We start from the raw sequence: 18,256 nt of genomic DNA, 5'->3' as shown, positions 1-18,256 counted from the left end.
CATGAGCGGCCTCCAGATTATAAAATGAATTAAATATAGCTGATTTTCCTCAAATTACAAAGTACAAAAAGTGGTGCGAAGACTTTAAAAATACCAGCTAAACGAAGTCGTACTTTTCGGGAAGAGAATTGAAAATTTCACAAAGAATGAAAGAAGAAAAGTATTTGATTGTGCAAAATGAGAATGTGCAAGATTCTGGTGTTGCCGTCTGTGTGATTCGTAAAATTGTAACTAATCAAATAAAATCATATACTATGGAACGGTATAATAAAATTCATGAAGATGAAGTTGAAAAAAAATGGCACACTACGAACTTTCGCCAAAAAGTAGTTGAAAAATTTAAGATTGAACTTTCTTCACAAAAAAAATAATGAGTGCATATCTTTCACAAAATTCATAGTCATATCTTGCATCTCACAAAGTTAGTTAATTGGAAAGCATCGAAAAACTGTAACATAAGGTGAATTTATTTTGCTTCTAAGCAATTTCCAAATGTGTTTAATTACATAAATATTTATGCGAGAAAATAAACATAAATATCACAGCGCTCCCAATTTAAAAATCACTGGGATACAGGAATAGATATTACCTGTATTTTTAAAGTATAAATACTGAAGGAATTCATGCTTTACTTTTTTTTATTTGCAATTCATTGCAATGACTCATGGAGCCAGCTTCTAGTATGCCGACTAGGGCATCATAAAAAGTGCCTAATTTAATGTGTTCATTAAATCACACTCATATATTAAAATATTGATCAGTTATACTAGTTGCTATGAATTATACTGTTTAAGCATTAAATTTCAGGCTGAAGATCAACAGAACTAATTTTTATTGAGATAGTAAACGCATATGTTTTAGCAATATTACATATACTTATTGGTTAGTATTCATGCCGTCGAATGCAAAACAGGTAAAATATTACATAATGAGCACATTGCGTAGGTTCCGTGCCAAAGAGAGTAAAATGCATTTGCAAGGTCACGATAACCACTTAGCCGTTTATAGTAATCGTGGTTATGGTTTATTTATGGTCGTTCGCGATTTATGTTTGTGTTAAAATACATGCACCTCGTTTTGACATTGTGATAATTCGTAACCACCATTAAATTATACGTACAAGAGTTTATGAATGATCGATTAAAAAGTCAATAATATAAGGCTAATTAATACAAATATTTGTAATGCAACTTAACACTAATAATATGGTAATGCAGCATTTTGTCTTAAAGATGTAGAAAAAGAACCACGCATCGTCCGAGAGGTTAGTAGTCTAAAAGTCTTAAACCACTTAAACAAGCAATACATCTTAAAAAATGCGTGCCGAAAGGACTAATCCTAATCTGTATATCAGAAGAGATTATTTTAATATAAGGCAAAGTTATTTAGTTTAAAATTGATATTTGGAAACAATTTATGTTATAGTTTATGTATACGCGAAGTTCTCGTCTGCGTCAAAAGGATCCAGTTGTTCCTGAAGCGGATTGAACTCTGGATTGACATAAAGAGGGAAGCGGCTGCTTTTGCGGCCGTTGTTTTTATTAGTTTCGAGTTGATACGAGCTCGCGTGTGTACCAAGTAAGTTGGTAAAAGTTATTGATGTATTGTCGAAAGCGAGTTTCAAATGAAAGTTATAGATTTAGACAGTGTATATCCGTTTTTGTACACTCGGTACGCCTTGAAAGGTATTATGCTTAACGAGCTTTATAAACACAAGGATGTGTCTACTGATAGCTATGAAGAGCTGGAAAAAATTATGTGGAATGTTTTTTTTTCAATTGCGCATTGAAGAAACTTGGTAATTCATGATAATTAGATTTGTAATAAAAAAATCTGTAGGCAGTAGGAATATTGTGCTTTCAATACATAATTATTAATTCATGCGATCCATTTTAATACAACTTTTAAGACCTGCATTGTTTATAATTCAATAATTACTGACTTTTCCCTTAATGATTATTATGTTTTAAAACACTTTAATAAAACAAATACAAGGTTCAATAATCAGAGTGATATTATAAAAGCCTTTAACGACATTACAATTGATAATTATTTTTTTATATATAAATAATGGATTCATTCATTTTTAAATCATTTGCAAAGGAACATATCCTTAAATAAATAATATTTTATTTTTATTAATATTTATGTAAAAATATAGCGTTTTATATGAAACAATATAATACATATATACTATAAAACAGAAAATACATGTATCTGTCTGTATGTCACAAAAACTCCTCACAAACGACGTGACGTTTGCACATGTCATTCTGGCTACTATTTCAAGGACAACTGTGCAATTTTTACCTATTGTCTTTCAACTTTTAAGTTGAACGTGCCAATGAAACCACTATAGAAAATGAACAGCGACGTACTGACGAACGATTATGCACTACTATAACACGTGAAAATAAGAGACTGAAAATATTGTATACAAGCGGCCCTCGACTTTCGAACGTTCGACTTTCGCACAATTCAATATTTCGCACATTTAAAAAAAAAAATTTTTTTTTTAATTTAATTTTTTTTTTAATTATAAACATGAGTGAGAAACGGAAAAAGCTCTTAGTTTGCACAAAGATTGGAAGGATAGATTAAAAAAAAGATTTTATCACGGTTTTTTAAGCAAGTAACGGTTGGTTTTACAATTTTAAAATGAGGTATTCTTTTCATAATATTAAATTTACTGGAGAATCGGCTGATGCGGATAAAGATGCTGCAAAAGAACTTATTTCCTAATTATCCAAAATTATTGAAGATGGAGAATATTCCTCTAGCCAAATATTTAATGTTGATGAGACAGGTTTATTTTGGAAAACTCTTTAACAATGAAAAATATGAATGAAGCCTTCACGCACCTTGACAAATTTTTAAATATTATGGAAGATTGTGATCCCAACGGAGAACGCATATCTCAAGTGCGTAGGGCGATCAATAAAGACATTGCATGTTATAAAATACTATATGAAGAAAAGAAAAAGAATAGTGGAAAACAGTTAACTCTTGATAACTTTTTAAAGGAAACACCCGCAAACCCCACTTAGACATGTATCTTAAACGCCTCTTAAACATTTTATATTCACTTGATAAATAAATATTATAAAATACACAAAATTTCAATTTTTTTCACTTCACCAATTATGTGCGAAAGTCGAGGACCGCCTGTATAGCCAAATATTGAAATAAATTTGTATTAACATGATAAATATTATTTTATAATGAATAAATATAAGTCGGGAACATATAATAATAAGCTTCATATTACTGACTATTGCTCACACGAAAATTGCTCTCATACAAATATTGCTCACATGGAATATCACCCACACGGTATAAGGAAATATAAGTTTCTTAAAGATAGTTTTTTAATTATATATTTTTTTTTAAAATCAAAAAATACCGTGTGAGCAATGATCGTATGATTAATTGTCTTGTGACCATGTTCGTTTGAGCAATAGTTCAAGTGAAAAAGTGTGACTAGTTGCCATGTGAACCACTACTGACATTAGTATTGAAAATGTGGTATAATATCCAGTAAACCAAGTTAATATAATATTAATATAATAAATTGCATAGCGCAAAAATGTATAAAATATATAGAATCAGCAAGTAAAGAATATGTTAGCTGCATTTTTTCAAGATAACTAAGTGTATGATTTACTATAAACTCTCCAAAAATGATTTCTATACATTTACGCGAAACTTGTTGAAAAAAACTAATTTGAGTTACCCTAGTTTATATTCTTATTAAATGGATAAATCAAAAATATGCTTCGAAAGGATATCTTTATGTTAAAGACAAGATTAATAAAGAAAGGTTGATTCAATTCTGACAATGTGAAAATAAGAACAAAGGCTGTAAGAGTAGAATCTGGCCAAGTGTTAGTCATGGATCATTCATTTCTGAAAGACATGAATACACATGTAGCAGTTCTGGAAATGCGGCCAGAGTAATAACGCAAGAAGTTAGTACAACAGCCAAAAATTAGCAGATACGATAATGAGCAACCCATCACAAATCAAAACTCTAATTCTAGAAAATGCTTTTACAAAAAAGCAAAGAGTGCAAGTTTTTTTAATTTCTGTAGCCCAATTTACATGTATCTGTAAATTATTTTTTAAAAATAAAATAATTTATTTACAGTCACGTATTTTATACAAAAATATATGTTTTTTTGTAAAAAAAATAAAAATGCAGTTGCATATCATAGAACAGAATATAACAATGCAATATGTTATTATTGCCTCAAGTGCTGCTTAAAATAAATATTAATTTAATTATTGAACCTGATTAACGGATCACCATATATATTATAAATAACCTTTAAACCTGAGTTCGATTCTCATATAGATAATCTTTATCGTATCTGCGAGATCAGAATAAGTGGTTATTATAAAAATACAATACCAATTGATCATCATCGATAAGGTTTTCTTAGATTTTCTTAATCTCACGTATGAATATAATTAATCTTTGTCATTTATAATGCCTTATATCAATTGTAAATTGTATTACTAGTTTATAATTAATACAATATATATTCGTCGCGTTGCAAAGAAAAATACAATAAATAAATATATATATATATATATATATATATATATATATATATATATATATATATATATATATATATATATATATATATATATATATATATATATATATATATATATATATATATATATATATATATATATATATATATATATATATATATATATATATATATATTCTCTGATATTCATATGAACGGTTTACATTTTAAAATATAGGAAATGACTCAAAGAGTAATTCAAATTTAAAAATGTGTTTTACCCCTTTTCGCCTACATGTATATGTTTAAGAAAAAATTGTATTTACCTGTTGTTTCAAAGCTTCGACGATCTTCTCCTGATGGAATTGTACTGCTTGAACATCTGTGACGCCCGGACGTTCAGGGGTTACCAGCACAGCGGCCGAAAACAAACCGATCTCTGACTCAGTCAGACACAAGGAGTTCAAGTTCGTCATGAAGGTGAGCAACGAAGCGGCAAACGGTGTCTATAATGATAATTTAGTATTAGTATTCAGTGGTATTAGTATACATTTTTACCAAAATTAATAACACCGAATTAGATCTACAACTTCTAAAGGACGAAAAAATTTAACATAAATTTGCAAATAAATTAAATTAATTTTTTTAATAAAACTGCAATGACCAAAAAATAAGAGAAAAACAAGAAATATTATAATTAATGATCGTAGAAAATATTTTATATTTTATTTACGCGGTTAAGGAAAAAGTTAATTTTTAAATATATATTGCAATAGTATGTATGTGACGTTTAACTGTGCGAGTTTCAGTTAGATGTGCTATGATCATAATTTCAACAATGAATGAAGAATATAATAATATTCTAAGTTTAACAACAGCATTGGGAGAAGGATATGAAAATTTAGAATTCGCCGACATTTACGAACTATTTGTTGAACAATAAATAGTGAAGAAGGATTAATTAAACCAATAAATCGTATCTTGAAGATGCTATCAGTGTTATTAATGATTCTGACAAATCAAATACATGAAAAATTCTCAAGTAAATATCAAATAAGGAACGTTCTGTTAAATTTCAGCGAAATTTACATTCCAAGATGTTATGCAATTCTACAATCGAGTGGTGCACCAACAGCAGTACATTTGTTGACACTCGAAGCAAAATATACTGCTGTGCTTTAAGTATATTTGCATATTTTATTGAACGTAATATATATTTTCAGTCGAGGGGTGCGAATAAAAATAAAAGTTTATCTTCAATATATAATTCACAGTTTATAAATGAATAATAGCATTTATAAGTAACATTTATCATTTTTTAAGTAGCAAAAATATATGATATACGTAGAAAATATTTAATAAAAGTAGCAAATATGAATTAAAAATATAATTTTTAATTTTATATGTAACTTTTAATACAAAAATGTATTCTTTGATATTAATCAATAATATTGCTGAAAATCTTGTGTAAAAGAGTACATTTTTTATTTTATTTTATTAAGTTTTAATCTAAGCTATTTTATTTTCTAACCATTTAAAATTTTAAAATTGCATAAGCTACATAAATATTTTGTGAAATTAAAAAAAATATGGGCATTGCTACGTTTAGTTATTCAAAGGCAATGAAAAATTTAATCGTAGAAAGTCAATTAAGTTTGAGAATCTATGCTTTAAATCAGGGGTCGGCAATCTGTTTTCGTTCAAAAAATATTGCACAATTTTTCAAGAAATGAATCGGAGTTCAAGGATGTTATTTACTACTTAACTGATTGGTGGTTAAGTAGTAGTGCTGTTATAAAAACGAAAGAAAATTATTTACGTGTACAAATCGATATTTTCATGACGGAGCTTAAAAATTCTGTCCCGCAACTTTCGGATAAAGAATGAATTATGAAACTGGCATTTATTGTATATAATACAACATATCTATAAAATTTTAATTTGAGGCTGCAGTGTGAAAATAAATTATTGGTTAATATTTATTACGAAATTATTGCTTTTCAATCTAAACTACGTTTGTTGAAGAAGCGTTTTTTTTTAGTTCTACATCTTTATATGTAATTGATTGGCAAATACAAAAGACGTTTTTCAGTAGGATTTCGTTTTGCAAAGTTATGACACTTTTAATTTGTACATTGGCCGCCATTTTGTAAAATAATTTTTTTTTTTTCACACGGAACGTATAAGGGTGCTCAGTAGTTTTATATGATACTGAAAATTTAATTTTAAATCTTCATAACCAAGCAATTAAGAGCGTTAACTCTTCTGCAAGTCTCAAAATGGCTAGTATAGGGGTCCGATCGAACTTATACATCGCTTGTTTTGAAGCAAAAACTGATAAATCGCTTGTTTTGGCCAATCTTATTTGCCAATCCCAAAAGACTTTTTTCAAAAGAAAAATTAATTGATTTACAATATGAATTTTCCTAAAAAGAAAATGTTCTTAAACCCATTAATATTGATAATAATGATGTACCACATCTACTACAAATGGAAATTTTTGGGTTACAAAATAATGAAATGCTTAAAAAGACATTTGTGTTGAAAAATATCCAGCTAATTTATCGACGCTTACACCAAAAATTTGAGGGACTGATTAGTTTCGCGAAAAGATGAAGTACGTATATTTTACATTATATATAAAAGAGTAAAAAATATTTTTTTACACTCCTTATATTATAAGTTCTAAGCCGATGTTTTAAACCTTTGAAAAGGGTTTTCAGTGGGGTCACCGGATTAAAAATAAACTAAAAAATATTAATTAATGGAAATATTTTATTTTGCGGCTAAATTTATTAAACAAAATAAACTATTTTTAAAGTGAAAATCCTCAAAGTATAGTAAAAATCATGCATTGGAATTGATCAAATTTTTACTTGTGATTTACTACTTGATCGCGATTGACTGGTTAAGAACCCTATATACTCTTAATTAATTGTGGCCAAATAGGCCAACGGCTGTATTATCAAACTCCGTCTACAATATCCACCCCTTCTAATGAAGCATGAGAATATACATATCTCCTGAATGACCCTTTATAAGCAAATCATTATGATCGCATCCGTAGATACTTTTCGTCTGTTGCACTCTGTGTTCTATGTTTGCTTATTTAATTAATGATATCTACTGGATACTTACAGGAGATCTATATATAATAGTTTGTGACCTTAAGTCGAATAGAGTATAATTAACATTATGTTTGTATGGGAGCAGTTGATACTATTACATAATGATTAGAAAATAAGAGCTTATAGCGCTAATTGTCAGTCAAATTGGATGCTTAGCCAGGCAATTTTTTAATTTTGGCTGACGGAACAGACCATAAATTCACGATAAAGCACATTACGTGCCGCTTATCTTCGTCGTTAACGAAAGCGTATTATACTATTAATATAAATAAGCTGAAATGAGCGCACACTTTTTTTTTATTAATATTTTTGCATCACTTTTACACTACACAATTGCCTGAACAATTGTTCAAGAGTTTCGGCACAACATTTATTTATTTATTTTATTAAGTTTTACACTAAACATACATATAATATATAACATATGTGTCATATATTCGCCAACAGTTACTGTCTGTTGATACAATGTGCCACTTTTCGTTACACATTCTAACCCATTTATCATTATTTTTTATCAGAATGCAGGGGTTTTAAACATTATAACCAAAAATTTATTTAAATTGTTTTTATTAATTCTTAAAATAAAATAAAAAATTTGCATGCAACTATTATATACTTACATCGTACATATTCTCCAGCTGGTTTCGAGTGACATAGACACCGTCGTTGAACGTAACCATAGAATCGGTGGCCAACATGGCAGCGTGAGCCAGCCAAATTTCGAAGAAGCCCATCTGAAAGAACACACAACACAAGCAATATGTTTGAAAAGTATATACATGCTATGTTATACACGTACAGTTTTAAAATAAACTAATAAGAAATGCTGCAACATGAAAAAAAAATACAGAAAAATTTAAACGCTCGCTGTAATGCTTTTTATCGCAGCAGAAATATCTGTTTTAATCTATATTCAATAATTAACGCATATTTGTTTCGAGCAAAGGTCGCTAATTGCTATTTGTGATATAAGACATTGTCGTTTTTTATTTATTATTATTTATAATTTAATATACTACACAAGCTTAATAGGCATAATAACTTTATTTATTAATAGGCTTTCGATTTGCGTGGATATCACTTGATGTGCATTACCATTAGGGGTGGGTCCGTTCTAATAAATGTATAATTTTATTATTGCATATTTATTGCGCCGAGTTTGCTATTACAGAAACGACAATAGAAAAGTTTATTAATAGAGTATATGTTTTAATTAGTCTAGTAAATTTTTAAATATATTTTTATTTTTTATATAAAAATACTACAGCCTTTTGCAGCGAAACTAATATACCAGTAAAACAATTAAATGATTTTTAAGTATATAAAATTTAAGTTTAAATGAAAATAGTCTGAAATACCAAATGATATAATTCTTAAAATATTAGTCAATCATTTATAGTCAATTAATTTTTTTTGTGGATGATTTATTAATTCAAGCAAAAACTACTACTATATAAATGACAACAACTAGCTGTTGATGTATCAGTTTTTTTTAATTTCTTTCACGAATTGCATAGCATATTAAATATGCTCTTATTATTTTTATTTTAAATATTATTACTAAGCTACCTTATATTAGGGTAAAATGCCAAATTTTAAACGCAACAGCAAATGTATTTCTTAATATGTTTAATCAGTTCCTTTTCTTAATTTTAATATGTAGTTTTTACAAAAACTAGTTTGTAAATGCATCTTAAATGATTATTTATAGCGTTGTATTGGTAATTGCAAATATAAATAAATTTTAATTTGATATAATTTATTTTCCGACACATTCGAAAATTTATGAAAATTACTAATGAAATTTTATAATATATTTCTAATAAACAACTATTCCAATAAAATAAAAATTCTATCCTCGTTCAGCCTTTAGGTGCATATTTTGCCAATCTAACCTCAAGCAAAAGTCATAAAATGTGCTAAACTTTCCTCGTTTAATTTTTGAATGATTAGAAGTTGATTTTTTGACAATGAAAGCGGAATAGGAAAATAAGAAATTTATTAAATATCAACTTTTACCTAAATTTCGATCAGTTGTCGTACGGAGTATTTTCTCGCCGGCCGACTTTTAATACTTAATAATAATTAAACGTTTTATTTGTGTCATCAATTAATACACCACACAAACCGAAAGTCCTTCGCTCGCTTGATCCCACAACCAACCCCTCGATGCTTATTTTAATACCTTGATGAGAATCAGCTGATCATCCTGGCTGAGCTCGAGAAATCCAGGAACTTTTTTGGCGAACTCCACCACCCGCTGCACGTACTCGGTGATGCGCAGAGCTAGCTGTTCGAACAGCCACATGCGTTGGTTGTCACATGGGGCCACAGACGAGGTGGCCGACGACGTCGAAGGAGATGCGTCGTCGGAAGGAGAAGACAGGGGCGAAGGCGGCGGTAGGGGTCTACGCTGCAGGCCCCTGGTCAGCTCCTCGGTGAACGTGCAGTACGACTTGTGAGCAGCGCCCACGACGGAGACTATGTCGGTGGGTTCGTCGACCACTACGGATCCTGATGCAGTGGTAATCGGTGGGCACACGGATTGTTCAGCGCCGCCGTTCATCGTTTCTTCCATGCTCTTCTCACGGGACCGTTTTGGAACTCGTCCGTATCTAACCGCTAAGCAAAAAAGACATATTAATATAAAACACGCATAAATGACTCATTTTATTTAATAAAATTGTGGCGGCTGACGTGTGTCACACAGACAAAAAAATAAAGTTATTCTACAATTGAATGTGCGACGCAAATAACGTTGTAATTCGTAAATACGTAAATAGTCAACTTTACAGGAAGTGAAAAATTAATTTACAATTTTACATACGTTCATTTTTGGATTTCAGTAATATTATAATTAACAATTTACTCATCAGAGTGTTTTAAAATAACGCAAAATTTGAATTTACCGTCATTTGTGCAGTAAATGTTGGCAACCCTGAAAAAATAATAATTTGCCAACTGAGACTTTAGGGTTAGTAAAAATGGAGCGTTGCACGATACTCAAAAATTAAAATAAAACACATTTTATAAAAACGACAACCACTAAAAACATTTGTGAAGTGGTAGATGATTCATTAGATATATAAAAAGAAATCGAACGGTAAATTAAGATATCAAAAATAGTCTCGGATGTGAAAGACCAGCAAAAATAGACAATGATGCAGAAATCTTTGCACAAGAAATTAAAAAACCTGCACGAATCAAATTAAATCGAATAGTTCTACAACATGATAACTATTAAATGGAAAAATTAACTCTCAATAAAAAACATAGTTGAAATGTTTTATTTCATCCACTTTATTCTCTAGACTTTGTTCCTTCCGATTAGCAATTACAGGGTGATAAAATTCGAGTTTCACTGTAAATCAGACAGCTGTCAATCATCACGCGTCTTCTTCGTGCTACTTTGCAACAACACATTGACAATATAGATCGCTTAATCACCGCTTAAAGTGATAATTTGGTACATTGTTCCACAGAAATAACAATTCTGTACGAACTGTGTCCCAAAATTTACAGGAAGATTATAGTAATTTTATCGTTCTACTGAGCGAATAGTTCGCAATGTAGTGAAAAAAAATTGAAAAGACTGGAAGCGTTGGAATATGGATAGGGTAAGGATTGTGCATCATCATGGCGCCCGTTCAGACCTTTCAGGATATTGCATTTTGTTTGTGGTCATTGTCAAAATTATTTCGGGGTAGAAAAATATTTGATGAAACTCGAATGCCATTCAAGTTTCATTCAGTCTGTAAAACAATTGCTTTTATTACGTGTCTGAATTGATAATAATATTTTTTTTCTGTGAATTATTCCGATAAAAGTTTAAACTTTTGCCCTAAACATTTAAATATGTATGATTTCTAATACCACTAGTGAATTACTATTAATTGCAAATAAGCATAATTTAGAACCCTTAATAATTTAATTGTTCCTTTAACAATTTATTTTGCGCCGAATAAATTTTATTCTATTTATTAAATTTTAAGCGATAATAATAAAACTATTTCCTTCAATTTGTAGACCACAGTGAATATTGCAAAGCTTGGAATAATTTCAAAATGGTGGATGAAACAAGGCAAGATATATATTTTACTAGCGAAAATAAAATTTAACTGAACTCTAAAATGTCTATGAAGCGCAATTTGCCAGTTTCGAAACGTCCATATGCTGTTCAAACCCAAACCTAAGCTAACGAAAGCTCTAAAATTAATATAGTTTTAGAACTTTTATTAGGCCAAGTTCAAAATAGTAACTAATCCAACTCATTTTTCAGGAAAAAATAAGAAAAAGAATAAATACAGAATAAGTGAATCGCACATTGCTCCATAATTTGTCTGCATTTCAATATTACACTATGTTTTAAAAATATGATAGCTATCTTAATCGATATTTCTATGCACTTTTAATATAAAAGGGCTGATCAAAGTATATACAAACCAAATTTTGATCAATAGGAGAGCGCAAAAATCAATTATCACTTCTCAGAAGGCAAAAATTCACGTCAAAAGCAATAAAATCGTGTCGGCGCCGTCGCAGTGGGAACGCTCGGTAACGAGCGTTCCCGCTGCGACGGCGACGGCACGATTTTATTGCTTTTGACGTGGATTTTTGTCTTCTGAGAAGGGATAATTGTTTTTTGCGCTCTCCTATTGGTCAAAATTCGGTTTAGATGTGCTTTATTCAATTCTCATTCGTAGTATTGTTATAAAAAGTGTTAACATAAACGCTTAATAATCGATAGTTTTTAGAAATTCACTATATGGCAACACTGAGCAGCAAAGAAAACACGATTAATTATCTAGTAAATATTATGAGTAAATATTTTTAATAATTTTCAATGCGCAAATAAAATATTTGGCATTAAATATGATTTCAGAAAATATGTTGAAAATTTTTTATATTTATTTGTTGCATAGAAAGGGTTAACTCGTATATTTTGTTATGTTATCAAAAAAATTTTTTCCCAGTGTCCTCTTCACAGGAAATAGTATTTACATTTAGTACCGGTATTCAAAATAGTAATATCATACTGTCTGATTTTATTAATTAGTTTCTGTATATAATGTTTTAATCAATACTTGTTCAATTCTATTAGTATCAAAAATAAACCATAATTTATATGTAATGTTACGAAATTAGCTACTTTCAGATCGGATGAATAATAGAATGAGTATTGTTGTCGATACTCTTTAATTTGTATTGAACGAATATTCAATGAGGCACTTATGCCTCAAGCAATGAAGTAAATAATAATCAGCAAGGAAGTAATAAATGACATTTGATACGCTGACAACTTTATTATGCAGTGCAATATACAATAGAAAATTTAATTATTAATAATAATAACATAACAAGCAAAAACCTAATGCGGTACAGTGGTCTAAACACAATTAAAAACTACCAAATAAATAGTGCTACACCAGACATCTATTTTATTAATTATTGTATTAACTATTATTACAATTAACAAATAATATGTTACACTATACATGACTTAAATAAATTATATTTTAATTATTCATTACGATATTTATCCATGAGAACATCTAAAATAATCTAATCTGTAATGATCCATCGGAATTATAATTATCTTCCAGATAGTTCAAATAGGATTCTAGCCCAGTACTTTCAGGTATAAGTCATCGACTATAACACTGGTTTATCGATCTAGTACAGTGGTTCTTAACCTTTTCAAAGTCACGGTGCACTTTTCATCGTGGGAAAAAGTGGCGGTGCACCAAAATTAAGAGGTCGCAAAAAATATGTGGACATCATTTTTATTACATATTTAAAAAAAATAATACCTAGTTACATACAAAATTACATACAATTTTTTTACATATTTTTTTAAGTTAAATTATATAAAAAAGTTTAATAATGAAAATAAATTAAGTTAGTTAATTTTGCCCTAGAAACAATTTTATATTTATACGCGTTTTATTAAAAATATTTATATTAATATTTGAAGGTGCTCTTTGGGTGGCAAATATAAATGGTGCATTTCCTCCCCTTCGTTTACCCAAAATGACGTCCCTGCTTAATATAATAGAATTTATATGATCAATCAAAAATTACTTAATGTGATACCTGAGCTTGTTGGCTTTTGCAGATATCAGAAATATTAGGTCGAATATTTGATATAGTTACCCTCAATTCAACGTCTAAATTTTTTTCTCTGTCTTTTTCGTTTTTTAGTTTTCAAATTAGTTACTGTTGAGAAACCAAGCTCACACAAATATGATGTTGACAACTTTAACAAAATTTTCAATGCCTTCATGTAAAGAACTGGATATTCCTCTTGGACAGAAATCCAAAAGTCCTTCATGGTCATTTCGAAAAATTTCATTTTTAGAGTACGATCAGTCGACAATGAGACTAATTCTTCTTCTTCGGCGTATGAAAATCCATAACACGATGTATCAATCGTAGCAAATGGATTTCGTATCCAGTCATAATTTTCTCCCTCGGGATTGTTTTCGTTAAGTGAAGGAAACATATCTACTTTTTTTTTTAATATTCAATTTTTCCAAAGAGTTATTTTTTTCCGAAATCCTGTCAATTTGTCAATGGATGTCAAAATTTTTCGTTTTTTCCTTGAATGTTTGTGGTAACGTTATTTAAATAATTAAAAATATTTGCTAAATATGCCACTTTAGCATACCTATCATTATTCTGAAGACATTTTACCAAATCATCCATACCTTCATATCGAAAAAAAAATTAACAATTCATTCTTAAGTTCTACGAATCGGCAAAAACCTCCTGACTTCAGTGTAAAAAAGCAAACACTTGTACTTAGCTTCCATAGAAATGCAAAGTTTTTTTAAAAATGCGTGTTTTTAAAGGTCTTGATTTTATAAAATTCACCATATTTACACCTTGATCTAGTACAGGATTTAGTGCGGCTGGTAATGTTTTCGAAACTAAAGATTCTCTATGTAAAAAACAGTGCGTAGATATAATATTAGGTTTTCTTGTCTTTGCAAGGGTTACAAATCCTTTAAATGAGCCTATCATTGAAGGAGCACCATCCGTACAAATTCCTACACATAACTCCCATGATATTTTAAATTGTTCTAAATATGAAGAAATAAGATCAAAAGCATCTTGTCCTGTCGTATGCTCAGTAAGTTCTTTGCAGCATAGATATTGATTCACTATTTTGTTTTCATTTTTGAAAAGAACGAATCTTAGTATTTGTTCCTTACCGCTAATGTCAGTAGATTCGTCGACTTGTAAAACAAAATATCGCTTGGAAAGTTTATCGTTAACTGTTTTCTCAATATCGTCCGACATATTTAAAATTCTTTTTTTTTATTTTATCGTTTGAAAGAGGAATTTTCATAATTTTCTTTTTTGCTTCATCACCAAACATAATTATTCCTATTTTCCAACATGCAGGTAAAATTAGAGACTCTGCTACAGTATGTGGTTTTAATTGTACAGCAATCAATTCAGCAATCTTGTATGACGCCAGTTGTGCCTTATCGGAAGTTTTAACAATTTTTTCAAAAGATTTCGCTTGTTTATTTTGCATGTTTAACAATCTTTTGAAGTAATCTTTACTTTTTGATGCAAGATCGGCGTGCTTCGTAGTGAAGTGGCAATTTAACTTGTCAGGATACATCGCGCTATTGGATAGTTTTTCTCCACATACAACACATAGTGGAATGTGATATCCTTCCTCATTGATGCTAGTAAAACCGAAACGTAAATATTCTTCAGAATACTGTCGATTAATTTTTTTTATTTTACTGGATGTATTTTCTTTTGTATGAGACGTATGATGTCTAGTAACATCGTCACTACTTCTTCCACTTGTACTCCCAGTGTCGTTAATATTTTGGTCTGATTCACAATTTCGTTTGGTAATAAATTTAACCATTATGGGGTATCGCAACTATAATAAAATATAGATTGATTGAAACATTAAGATTTTACTATTTTGCGGATTTTTCGTTTTTACTAATTTTCTCGCGGTGCACTTGCAATAGGCTCGCGGTGCACTGGTGCACCGCGGTGCACCGGTTAAGAACCACTGATCTAGTACATAATATTTCATATTAACTATTTTTATGAGTTTAAATATTAGATCGTCTGTTTAATTTTATCAGTTGGTTGAATGAAACTATTGAACCTATTAGTTGCATCGAATGCAATACCTAGTTTTTGGTGATGATAAAAAAATGCTTAGGTGTTAGCACACATAAGAAGAAATGAATCATTACTTGATCAAATTTTAAGGGAAGAAAGCGTTAATGACATTAAAGTCATACACCTGAAATTTTCAAATTGATTAATAATATTTTTTCTCTAGAAATGTTTTAAACAAACTTACAATTTTTTAATAAAATAGTTTTGCTCTATTATTTAATATAACACATTTTCGCCCTTTTATATCAGAGCTACAAATTTTTGATTTTATATTAATCTAACGAGATATTTACAATGTTTATTATTAGTAAAAAAACTACCGCAGTTATTGTGTCCGCAAAAATTAATAACTCATATTAATGTCAAAAGGCTTTTGGCGGGTTTATCGATTATACCACCCTGAAAATATACAGCATATATCAGCAAATATCATCCAGCTCTTATTGAAATTGACACAAACAAAATCTCTTATGAAGACATAAGCGCTGGCAAATCGGTTGGCGTTTGTCATACCAGCCAAAGAGATTAGCACTACGTGACAATATATGGATCACAATATCAATTCAAAATCTAGTATATATTGCTTCAACACTACTTCGTGGATTTTTTCAGCAATACAAGAGACATTGAAGTATCGATCTTTTTTTTCAAGGAATTTGTATCCAGAAATGCGTTACAATAGCACTTCAAATCAAACTAAGCCGAGATATTTGCAAGGTCTATTTTTAAGAAAAATTTTATGGCGATACAATTAAAATTACCCTCAAAAACTGTTTAATCAAACACAAAAAGAAAACGTATAAACAGTCATAATTTGGAAATGTAATTGAATAAATCATAGAAGACAGCTGCTTATTACGAATAGCATGAATTCATTATATTGTTGCTATTTAATATATGTAAATATAATGTAAGTATAATCCTAATCGGGGAGAAGAGGAGACGAATTCCCGGGGCCCAACTCTTGAAACAATCATAGTATATTTTTATAAAAAAATAAGAAGGAGTAATTGTTTTTTGCGCTCTACTATTGAGAAAAAGTCGGTTTAGATTCGATTCTCACTCGTTATAAAAAGTCTTTTAAATCTTGCCGTTGATGGCTAATTAAGAAATGGTATGATTAAAAAATCATTACGCGAACGAACGATCTAAATTGTTTATAAGTAAAGATGCAAATATATTAGTCATAACATAATTGATAATGATCATACAAAATTTGATTGAATATCATTGAATATTGCAACATTGTGAATGTAGTAGTGCTGTGAAAATATATAAAAAACTGGAATATATGAATTAAATTAACGTCATCACAACCGGTTTTCGGATTGTGGGAACATTGCACCCAGCAAGTTGTGAGAAAGAGAGAAAGAAGAATAATAGCTATTAGTACTAGCCGATAACCTTTACTGAAAAGCTTCTTAAACAATGGTAGCTTATAGCTTAATATATACAGCTATTTATAATACATTCAAAAATATTTTTTTACATGTATTATATAAATAAATTATATTAACTTTGATAAAATTAAATAAATTATAATAAAACATATTTAATCATTAATTTTATGAAAATAACGATAGAAATATATAAATTCATAAAATATTGCTTTTAAAAATATTTTTTAATTATAAAGTGAGCTAAATGATTTTATACTTACAATCGCGACTCATTCCCACAGCTAAACATTTCTTAAATCGGCAAAATTGGCAACGATTTCTGTTCAGTCGTATCACTAGACACTTGCCGTCTCGTAAACATCTGTATTCGATTTGCTTTTGAATGCTTCGCCGGAAAAATCCCTGAAATAAATAATAAAATATGACAGATGCTTAAAAATATTATGATGATTTTTACACAAAAATTTGATATAATGATAATGAACGAAATAAATGATTAGTTTCTTAACTTTAATCTAAGAATTTTTATATTATATGAATTTTTAAAGGATTTAATGTAATTTTAGTATACAAACATTTTACAATTTTCATAATGCATAATGTCTATACTATATTTGCGTTAACATAGTCAGTTCGAGAGTTATCCATTTCATTATTATTCATAATTTAGAAAGAGAAGTCAGAGTTTACGCCCCTACTATTAGCTCTAATGCACATGATACGGATATACGTTCGATATACTTATCATTACTCAAGTTTATTTTTTAACACTTACAGGATTTTTTTCATTTACAAAATTAAAACAAATTTAGGTGTCACGTACGTATATATTTATAGTTGCCAAAAATGCAAAGCTGGTTTGTGTAAAATAAATAAACATAAAAATGTCTTAAAATTTGGCATACGCATAAAAATATTTGATTTTTGTGTATTGTAAAATATTAAATGGATAGCTCTCTAACTGACTGTGTTAACGCAAATGAAAAATAGTAACGAATATTATTATTTTAAATTAAAAAATTAGCTA

At 29.3% G+C, this 18,256-nt stretch overlaps 1 protein-coding gene across 2 annotated transcripts in view; it reads right to left on the bottom strand.

Moving 5' to 3' along the window:
- Window positions 1–18,256, bottom strand: part of Eip78C (Ecdysone-induced protein 78C) — a 109,204-nt gene that overhangs the window by 7,343 nt on the left and 83,605 nt on the right. For both annotated transcript variants that reach the window (XM_088185793.1, XM_088185792.1), the window contains 4 exons: window positions 17,490–17,631; window positions 9,855–10,291; window positions 8,290–8,403; window positions 4,868–5,047 (listed from right to left, as the gene is read on the bottom strand). In XM_088185793.1, the coding sequence (XP_088041919.1) occupies window positions 4,868–5,047; window positions 8,290–8,403; window positions 9,855–10,291; window positions 17,490–17,631 (873 nt within the window). The remainder of the gene's footprint in view (window positions 1–4,867; window positions 5,048–8,289; window positions 8,404–9,854; window positions 10,292–17,489; window positions 17,632–18,256) is intronic.

Source organism: Plectrocnemia conspersa, unplaced genomic scaffold (genome assembly GCF_051122295.1).
Source record: "Plectrocnemia conspersa isolate PC_06_02 unplaced genomic scaffold, ASM5112229v1 ptg000005l, whole genome shotgun sequence".
In the NCBI taxonomy this organism is placed as follows: domain Eukaryota; kingdom Metazoa; phylum Arthropoda; class Insecta; order Trichoptera; family Polycentropodidae; genus Plectrocnemia; species Plectrocnemia conspersa.
This window is presented reverse-complemented; position numbering and strand designations above follow the sequence as displayed.